The 10,722-nt window shown below is 45.4% G+C and overlaps 1 protein-coding gene across 1 annotated transcript; it reads right to left on the reverse strand.

Annotated features, from left to right (window-relative positions):
• Positions 1 to 315: 315 nt before the first annotated feature.
• LOC137364929 (serine/threonine-protein phosphatase 5-like) lies at positions 316 to 9,631 on the reverse strand. Its single transcript, XM_068027804.1, has 4 exons — positions 9,479 to 9,631; positions 5,878 to 6,119; positions 1,805 to 1,952; positions 316 to 458 (listed from the first exon to the last, which is right to left on the reverse strand). The coding sequence occupies exons 1-4, from the start codon at positions 9,561 to 9,563 to the stop codon at positions 316 to 318; spliced, it is 618 nt and encodes a 205-aa protein (XP_067883905.1). The 5' UTR covers positions 9,564 to 9,631.
• Positions 9,632 to 10,722: the final 1,091 nt, after the last annotated feature.

The following is a 10,722-nucleotide window of genomic DNA, read 5'->3' on the forward strand; positions in this document are numbered from 1 at the left end:
TGGGAGTCAGTTGCCAGCGTTCGCCAGAGCTGGCGGGCAGCCATAAAGACAGGGCTAAAATGTGGCGAGTCGAAGAGACTTAGTAGTTGGCAGGAAAAAAGACAGAGGCGCAAGGAGAGAGCCAACTGTGCAACAGCCCCAACAAACAAATTTCTCTGCAGCACCTGTGGAAAAGCCTTTCACTCTAGAATTGGCCTTTCTAGCCACTCCAGGCGCTGCTTCACAAACCACTGACCACCTCCAGGCGCGTATCCATTGTCTCTCGAGATAAGGAGGTCCAAAAGAAAAAAAAAGAACTTCTCCTCTAAACTTACATCAGAGTAACAACAACTCAGATGAGCTATCTGAGGGCTCCTGGTACTTGCAAGACAGCGCTTTCAGGAAGAGCAGCAAAAGAACAAGAGGTGAAAGGAGGAGAACTTTCTTTACGCAGTGAGTTGTGATCTGGAACACGCTGCCTGAAAGGGCAGTGGAAGCAGACTCAATAGTAACTTTCAAAAGGGATTTGGATAAATACTTGAAGGCAATGCCTTGGGGAAGAGACAGTGGAGTGGAGGCTAATTGGATAGCTCTTTCAAAGAGCCAGAATTAGCACAATAGGCTGAATGGCCTCCTTTTGTGCTGCATGGCAAACTGGATCCAAAATTGTGTTAGTGGCAGAAGGTGGTGATGGTCGAGAGTTGTTTTTGCGATTGGAAGCCTGTGACCAGTGGTGTACCAGTGATCGGTGCTGGGACCCTTGCCGTTTGTAGTGTACATTAATGATTTAGACGTGAATATAGGAGGTATGATCAGTAAGTTTGCAGATGACATGAAAATTGGTGGTGTCGTAAATAGTGAGGAGGAAAGCCTTAGATTACAGGATGATATAGATGGGCTTTTAAGATGGGCAGAGCAGTGGCAGATGGAATTTAATCCTGAGAAGTGTGAGGTGATGCATTTTGGGAGGACTAACAAGGCAAGGGAATATACAATGGATGGTAGGACCCTAGGAAGTACAGAAGGTCAGAGGGACCTTGGTGTACTTATCCATAAATCACTGAAGACAGCAGCACAGGTAGATAAGGTGGTTAGGAAGGCATATGGGATACTTGCCTTTATTAGCCAAGATATAGAATATAAGAGCAGGGAGGTTATGATGGAACTGTATAAAACGCTAGTTAGCCACAGCTGGAGTACTGTGTACAGTTCTGGTCGCCAAACTACAGGAAGGATGTGATTGCACTGGAGAGGAGATTCACCAGGTTGTTGCCTGGGCTGGAGCATTTCAGCTATGAAGAGAGACTGGATAGGCTAGGGTTGTTTTCCTTAGAGCAGAGAAGGCTGAGGGGGGACCTGATTGAGGTATACAAAATTATGAGGGGCATAGATAGGGTAGATAGGAAGAAATGTTTTCCCTTAGCAGAGGTGTCAATAACCAGGGGCATAGATTTAAGGTAAGGGGCAGGAGGTTTAGGGGGGATTTGAGGAAACATTTTTTCACCCAGAAGGTGGTTGGAATCTGCAACACACTGCCTGAAGGGGTGGTAGAGGCAGGAACCCTCACAACATTTAAGTATTTAGATGAGCACTTGAAACGCCATAGCATACAAGGCTACGGGCCAAGTGCTGGAAAACGGGCTTAGAATAGATAGATGCTTGATGGCCGGCATGGATACAATGGGCCGAAGGGCCTGTTTCTGGTTTGTATGACTCTCTGATTCTAAGAGCCGGGGAGAAAATGGAGTACAAGCTGGATCCAACCCCAGGTCCAGTGTGAAATGTGAAGTCTCCATTTTTAAAGCCAACCATCTCAGATACTTACTCATGCTCTCTATGTCTAAAGAGTCCACCACTGATCTCTTCAGCTCATCATTTGCTATTGCACGCTCAAATGCTTTCTGTTTGACAATTTTGTTGCATTCTTGGTATTTCATTTTAGCATCTTTGTCATTTGGCTTCACTTTAACCACCTGCAATAGAACAGAAAGGCATAAACGTTATATCCGACTGCATTGAGTCGTGTGCAGGGATCGTTGTGCAGAGACTGACCCTTCTCTGAAAGACATCTACCCCAACCCACCCATGCACTCACTCCCAAGAACAAAGTCTGGAGTGAGGAAGGGCCATTCTGCCCATCAAGCCTGCTCCTTCCAAAGTCACGGGCTTACACCCCCTGCCTCCTCACCTACCCCGCCCCCTGCCTCTCCTCACAAATCTGTTGATCCTATTGTCATCTCGTGACTGCAGACAGCACAGGTGAAATTCAGGGATCAGGGAGCTGACTTTGCAGTGAAGAGGTGACAAACTTATCAGCTGTAATTTTTTTTGTTTAAACTGACTTGGGCCAACTGTATGTACAGCGCCCGAAAATCAAAGACAAGACCAGGCAGAAGACTGCGTGGCTCACTCACATCTGAGCATTATCAACAGGCTTATGTCACGTACTGGCATCAATACACTCCTGAGTGATCACGCTTAACCCAAGGTGTGATCTGGTTTGTGCGTGACTCTTAAACCATCTCAACTGGTTCCTAACACCAGCAACAGACCAATAACCAACAATACTTCACTCCTGGCACACAACTCAAATTGTTCCAGACTAAACCTCTCCCTTATACTTTACTGACATTCTGGGGACAACTTTTCAGGTGGACTTTTTTTTTTACATTTATTTAAAATGGGGCTAACTACCTCACTCTCAGTCTGGACTGTCCAGAAACACAACTGAATGCCAGATATTGGAAACTATCTGACTCCCTTGGAAATGAACAGCACCCCATTAAACACCAAGGCTGGCATACGCTGTTTAGGAGCTAAAAAAACCTGCAACCTTGAACCACTTGGCGAATTCCAGAATCGCTCAAGGCCAACAAGTACACAAATGCATGCAAGAAAGCAAATATATATTAAGAAACTCACCTTACAACTAAAGCTGTCAGGAAGGAGATGAGTTAGCAGCAATTTTGTGGCACTGAGGTTGTAAGTGGGGTAGAATAGGACTGACAAGCCTGCTGCTAAAATAAGTCACAAATACACCCAACTTGTATTTATAACAACTGACAGTATCTGGAATGATTTTCTATTAAGCTTTTACTGAAGATTCATCATCCGTATAGCCTCACTATAAATACCCTGACAGTTCTGTGCATGCATCTGACTACATGCTGTAGCAACTGTTAAAATCTCTGCCAGCGTTTACAGAATTTGTTGGAGGGCGTTCCACTGAATACGAGAAACAAAATCGGTACAAAACAGCAATGTTGGGCATCAGTCAACATGAAAATGCCTGGACTTACATATCCCTTTTCTTTTTAAGAAACTCACAGTGCGATAACAGGACTGTCTTATTGCTCGGCTTCTCTCGATGTGGAGCAGAGAGGCTTGCGTAGCTGAGCGGGAGGACATCTTGTTAGGACACCGTGAAGTCACGACACTTCTAAATACCAACCGCAACTCATCCTACAAATCGCTTCCCCTCCCACCACGCTTTGTTTGTATTCAGGGCTTCAAGTTCCACACATTTTTCTCTCCTCTTTAACTAGTCAGGCCCCTGTGAAGATTCAGTTGCTAACTGAGGCGTGTGACTGACCAGGGAATTTTTTTAGTTTAGTTTAGAGATACAGCACTGAAACAGGCCCTTCGGCCCACCGGGTCCGTGCCGACCATCAACCACCTATTAAGATACTAATCCTACACTAATTCCATATTCCTACCACATCCCCACCTTTCCTTATATTTCCCTACCACCTACCTAGACTAGGAACAATTTATAATGGCCAATTTACCTATCAACCCGCAAGTCTTTGGCTGTGGGAGGAAACCGGAGCACCCGGAGGAAACCCACGCAGACACAGGGAGAACTTGCAAACTCCACACAGGCAGTACCCAGAATTGAACCTGGGTCGCTGGAGCTGAGGCTGCGGTGCTAACCACTGCGCCGCCCAATTATTAGCCAGTGTCCCTGTGATTCCCATTGGAAGCTGCAGGGGGTGAGGGCAGACGCAAGTCAACTCAGTTACGATGGTCCCCACAGTCGAACAACTGTATAGGATCGCAGATGAACAATTGACCGGTTCTGTGCAACAGAATCCCAGCAAGTTAACATATTCAGGAGAAGAGAAAGACAACCAAGAACAAAACAAACATAGGGCTCACAGTTACAACAAATAAATAACAAAGGAGGAAGGACTGTGCATTCATGTATCCCAGCCTGAGGATTTTCCAAAGCGCTTCACAAACAATGAATTGCTTATGAATGGCAGTCACTCATGTAAGAAAATGCAGTGTGCACAGCAAGATTCCACAAACAATAACAAGCTAACTGACCAATTAATTTGTGCGGGTGATGTTGGTTTTAGGATAAATGCTGGCCAGGACACTGGGAGCCACCCCCACTCTGCTTTGACAAAACGCCACAGGATCTTTTACATCCAGGCGTCTGTCTTAACCTCTCACCTGAAAGCTGGGACCTCTTACAATTCAGCACACCCAAGATTTAGTGCACCAGTCCTGCAGTGAAGCTTGAACCCATGGCCTTCTGGTTCCGAGGCGAGTGTCCTACCCACAGTGCCAAACTAACAAATATACTTCCTCTTTTAGAAAATAAAGATTTGAAACAATGCCACCCACACCCCCCCTCCCCAAGTAAAAACTGAGGGAAGTTATAAATTCCCTTCCAATATGGACTTCAGAAATCATCTGAACTCAGGAGCATCTACTTTTAGAATGAAGGGCACTTGGATCTATCCTGGTGTTTTTGGGTTTTGCCATTTAAATGGCCTGGATTTAAACAACAGGAACAGTCTTCTTAAAAGATGTTCCTATTTTAAAACTAACAGACACTAGGAAAAACAAATTCCCTCCCTAAACCTTTCCATCTTGCTACCTTGTTCCTCAAAACCTTTGTTTTACCTCCTTATGTGGCTCGGTGTCAAACTTTGTTTGATAATGCTCCAATGAAACACCTTGGACCTTGGTACTATGTTAAAGGCACTGCTGCTGATTAGCTGCACCACACAAGATGTGAACAGTCCAGGTTTGTTCAACAGCCTGCGCTGACATGAGCTCATCAGGACTAGAGCAGCAGTAAGGACGATATAATTGGCTTCAGTGCCCCAGTATTGGCAAAGTGAATGTCAACAGGGTTCCTGCCTCTGAGCACTAACCAGCAACTGCTCTGGGAACCTTATGTTCTGGGAACCAGTGGACCTTATGCGACCTCCACTCCACCCCAATGTCACTCACCTTGTCTCGGTATGACTGGGGCACAGGTGAGAAACAGGAAAAAAAAAAACTCAGACTGAGGAAGACCTGGACTAAGTGTGGCATTTTCCAATTACACTTGGTTATCTGACTCTCTTAGAAACACAGGCACAGGAGTAGGTCAGCCAGTCCCTCAAGACTGTTCCTGCATTCTATGAGAACCTCATGGAGGATCTGCATCCTAACTCATTCACCTACCTTGGTTCCATATCCATTAATACTTTTTCTCTCCCAGCTTCCCCTTTTCTGATTCTATGGTTTACTGAGCTCCCGTTTTGCACATATGAAGGGCCCTCAAGCCACAAATATGAACAGGTCGGTCCATTCTCCAGATGCTGTCTGATCGTCTGAACGTTTCCAGCATTTTCTCCCACTTACTGTTTCTGATCTCCAACATTTTGCACTCTTATTCACAAAACTAGAAATCTGCTTGTTATTGACCCAGCAGGAGTGAATGTCATCGCACAGATACAGGTATAAAACTCAAGTTGATGTTGGGTCAATTCTGAAAGGTATTAAGGGATATGGGGCAAAGGCAGGTATATGGAGTTAGGTCACAGATCAGCCATGATCTCATTGAATGGCCTCCTGCCGTATGCTTTGTTAAAACAAAATCAGGAGATTCCCACTCACCGTATCGTAGTCTTTAAGCGCAGCTTTAAACTTGCCAAGTGCCATGTTGGCTGTCGCCCGCCTGTAGTATCCTTTAATGTATTTCTTATCCAGGTCCACTGCCTTGGTGGCATCCGACAAGGCGTATCCATAATATTCAGTCCGTAAGTATGCTAAGCTACGGTTCCCATAATAAATAGCATTCTCCGAGTTCAGCTCGATGGCCAGTGTATAATACTTAATGGCATTGTCGTAATCCTTGTCTACAAGGGAACAGTCCGTCATTAGAAACTGATAACAGGTAACACAGCCAACTAGAGTTTGCAGCATTGAACAGAGATTATACACAACTGGTGCCCAACACAGTGCACAGTAACTGTATTGGAAACAGTCACTGTTAAAATATCTTCAGCTCAAAGCCAACACTTCTTACATAGTTTGCATGAAATGCAAGATAGAACCCAGGGTAAATAGCCTAAGCTGGACCCTCAGAATGGTAGCCCTCTGCCTATACCACCCCACATTCCCAACCAACCTGCTTCAATTCTCTCCCAGCCTTTCCTGAAAGTGCAGTCTCTCACTTGGCTACATCACACACAAAGCAACCTTTCCGAGCTGCTCACCTGTGCTGTGCAAGCCTCGACTTTTGAGCAGTTGTTAGCTGTACCACCGTGGACAGCACCACTGGTCAGCTCAATCCTGCCCTCAGCCAGTGCTTGCGTGCCCATTCCAAGCCCGGGTCACTGGCGGCTAATTAGGAATAAAATATCCATTACTGTGCTGGGACAGAATTACCCCAGAATTGGGACAGGAGACCCCTTACTTTTAATTTATGTTTCCACATCAAATGTAGCACAAACTGTTCAGGGAGCACACAGAGTAGAAATTAAGTGATTTTATCAATTAAAATCCATAGTATCTCTACAGAATCAGCTTGTTCTAGCCAGGGACACCACTACAGACAAGTTCAGTGCAGCATCCTCACCTCTAACTCAAAAGGTTGTGGATGCAAATCGGTCTCCTGGATTTGAGCATATAATTATAGGAAGACAGGAAGAGCAATCAGATCATGGCCAATCCCTGTACCACAAAGAGGCAGGAACCCTCACAACATTTAAGTAGTATTTAGATGAGCACTTCAAAAGCCATAGCAGACAAGGCTACAAGCCAAGTGCTGGAAAATGGGACTAGAATAGTTAGGTACTCGATGGCTGGTACAGACATGATGGGCCGAAGGACTTGTTTCTGTGCTGTATAACTCTATGACTTTATAACTCCAATTACCTGCCTGTACGCCCTATTGCTCAAGCACAGGGTGCAGTATTGTCAAAGTAGTCAGCTTTTAAATGAGACATTAAAACAAGGATCCACCTGAACAGGAAGTCGGATGTGAAATATCCCCATTGCACTACTTGTACAGAATTCCTTCAGCATCCTGGCCAACACCACGAACCGATGAACTGATCATTCATCTTGCTAGTTCATGGGAACTAGCTGTGCTCAAACTGGTTGCCACTTTTGCCTACATAACAACACTGACTACACTTCGAAAGTAGCTCATTAGCCTGGGATGTGCCGAGATCAGGAAAGCAGACATGTAAATGCATGTCACCTGTAATGGCGATGCACTCATCTGAATATAATATTCAATTTTCCAGAGGCTGCTTGCCCCACCATCACTTTACCTCGCTTGCCTTCTGATTATGCCTCCTACAGCCCAATAGTCACTGATGGGAGGCCATTACTCTATGGAATGTTGATTAGATTGAAGCCCGCAACATTCTCTTCAACACGCATTATTCAACAAGCCAGAAGAGTTTTACCAGAATGGTATCAGGGATGAGGAACTGCAGTTACGTGGCGAGATTGGAAGAAGCTGGGGTTGCTCTCCTCTGGGCAAAGAAGGTGACGAGGAGATTTGATAGAGGTGTTCAAAATCCCAAATGGTTAGAGAAACTGCTTCCAGTGGCAAAAGAGTCAGTAACCAGAGGACACAGATTTAAGCCGATTCGCAAAAGAACCAGAGGCAACATGAGGAAACTTTTTTTCCCCCCCCATATAGTGAGATATTGTGATCTGGAATGCACCACTTGAAAGAATTCTGGAAGTAGATTCAACAATTACATTATAAAACAAATTTAGGAAAAAAATTGACAGGGCTATGGGGAAAGAGTTGTGGGAGTGGGACTAATTAGCTCTAACAAACAGCTCGCACTGGCACAAAGGGCCAAATAGCCTATCAATCTATGATTCTATGCAAGGGCTCTCAGCAATCTTGCCACTGCACTCTTAACTGAATTATACTTCATGTCCACTTGCTTTGCCCTTCTCCTTATTTCAACCGCTTAACAGCACTACCTTCCTCGCTAAACTGCTTGCTATCCCAAGTGTGATGGTGGAAAAGGATTTGCAAGGATGATACCAGAACTGAGAGATCAAAACTATCAGGAAAGGTTGAACAGGCTGGGGCTCTTTCCACTATGAGAGGGGAGGTTGGGCAGTGCTTTACAGCTCTTTAAAATGATGGAGGGGTTTGGTAGGGTATATGCAGCGATATGTTCCCACTTGTCCAAAATGAGGGGTCATAAATATAAGACAATCGCTAATAAATCCAGTAAGGATTCCAGAAGAATCTTCTTTACCCAAAGTGGTTAGAATGTGGAACTCACCACCACATGGAGTATAAGATTAGATGCATTGAAGGGGAAGCTGGATAAGTACATGAGGGAAAAATAAATAGAAGAATATGTTGATAGGGTGCGATGAAGTAGGGTAAGCTCATCTGGAGCATAAACACCAGCATGGACCATGTGGGCCGAACGGCCTTTGATGGAGTGGTAAAATTCTATGTAAATGAACATGGATTCTCTCTAGTTTAATCAGACTCAAACTGCAAACAAGAAATCTCTAGTTCTTTTGAAGTGTAATCGCTGTTATAATGTAGGAAAACATGGCATCCAATTTGCACACAGGAAGATCCCACAAACGGCAATGACCAGATAATCTGACAAGTGACATTAGTTGAGGGATAAATATTGGCCAGGTCAGTCAGGAGAACTCCCCTGCTCTTCTTTGAAACATTGCCCTGGGATCTTTAACATTCAACTAAATGTTCAACAACATTCAACCAGGCTTCAGTTTAACATCTCAACTCATCTTGCCTATCCATTTAAGACCATTTTTCTCACGCACTCCTTGTGAGGCAGTGGTTGCAATAGGTGTATACAGGAAATTGGAGCAGCCCGAGACTGATATGACTCTCAACCTTCCCCACTATAACTAACAGCACATTATGTGGCAATCAACCTCCCCACCCCCATTGTACCTAATAGCTCACTATGTGGCACCCAACCTCTCCCATTGTAATTAATTACTCATTATTTGGCACCTAACCTCCCTCATGGCGAGTAATAGCCCACTATCTGGCACCCAACCTCCTCCATTGTAAGTAACAGCTCACTATTTGGCAGCATCGACAACCAGGCCCTTTCCTCCTCCCCTCACACACGAGGATCCAGAGCCGGCTGAGGGGCCCCGGTCGCTAACCCAGGATGAGGGGGGGGGGGGTGACCGGGGCAAGGTGGAGGGGCAGTTACTCAAGGACGCTCAGGGCCCTCCTCACCTTTGAAATACTGGTTGGCTTTGGCCTTCATCCCCTCGGCCCGGTCCTGCTGTTCGCCGCTCGCCCCATCCGCGCCCTCCGCCATTTTCCGCCTGGGCCGTAAATCCCGCAACCCTTCCTCTTCTTCCTCCTCCTCCTCCTCCTCCTCCCCCGGCCGGCCTTAGCAACCGGTCGCAAAACAAACAGCCGGCTCCCCGCGACTGTCGTGAAGAAACGTCATCTTCTGACGTCATACGCAACATCGACGTAACGTGGATGCGCTGACGTCACACGCAACAGCCCCCGGGGGATTCCCCAGAGAAGCAACGCCTGCAAGTGGGATTCCCAAGTATACCCACACAAATGCAATACAATCAAATATACCCCACACCCCCTGCAATGCAATCAAATATACCCCAAATGCACCCCCCGAAATGCAAATATACCCCACACCCTGCCTGCAATGCAATCAAATATACCCAAACACACCCTGCAATACAGATATACCCAAACACCACCCGCAATGCAATCAATTGTGCCCCACATGCACCCCCCGCAGTGCAAATATACCCCACACCCCACCTACAATGCAATCAAATATACCCCACATGCCCCCCTGCGATGCAAATATGCCCCACACCCCCTCTGCAATGCAATCAAATAGCACCTTATTTAATAACATTAAAAAGTGGAAAAGGCTGGAAATATGACATTAAAGCAAAAATGCTGGATATTTCTAAAGTGTGGTGCCCAGAACTGAACATAATAATTCAGCTGGGCCCGAAACGTGATTTATAAAGGTTTAGCATAAGTTCCTTGCGATTGTAATCTATCCCTTCGTTTATAAAGCTAAGTGTCTGGTACCCACTAATCCACTCTCTTGCTTAGTTTCAATCTACAGTAAAAATCTGAACTCTCCACTCACTTCCGGTCAACTTTTTGGATCGTAGATTCCTGTGTTCACATTCATAATGGAAATCTGAAAGTAAGGTAATGGTTTTATCTGCATGGCTCGTTGCAATTATCCTTCAAACTCTTAACTCCACATTAGATGATGACTATATTTGTTCTTTGCTTCTCTGTGGAAATTCTCCATGTAAACGTGTCACACTGTAATTATCCCTTCCCACCAGCAGAGGCACTGCAGTGCAACCACTAGCAGCAGGGTGACATTACAGCAGCAGGGACCCAGCCAGTTCCCATTATAATCATGGACAATGGAATTTGTTTGAAATATTAAAATAAGGACACAATATATGACTGCA

The sequence above is a fragment of the Heterodontus francisci genome, unplaced genomic scaffold, assembly GCF_036365525.1.
Source record: "Heterodontus francisci isolate sHetFra1 unplaced genomic scaffold, sHetFra1.hap1 HAP1_SCAFFOLD_1519, whole genome shotgun sequence".
NCBI lineage: Eukaryota > Metazoa > Chordata > Chondrichthyes > Heterodontiformes > Heterodontidae > Heterodontus > Heterodontus francisci.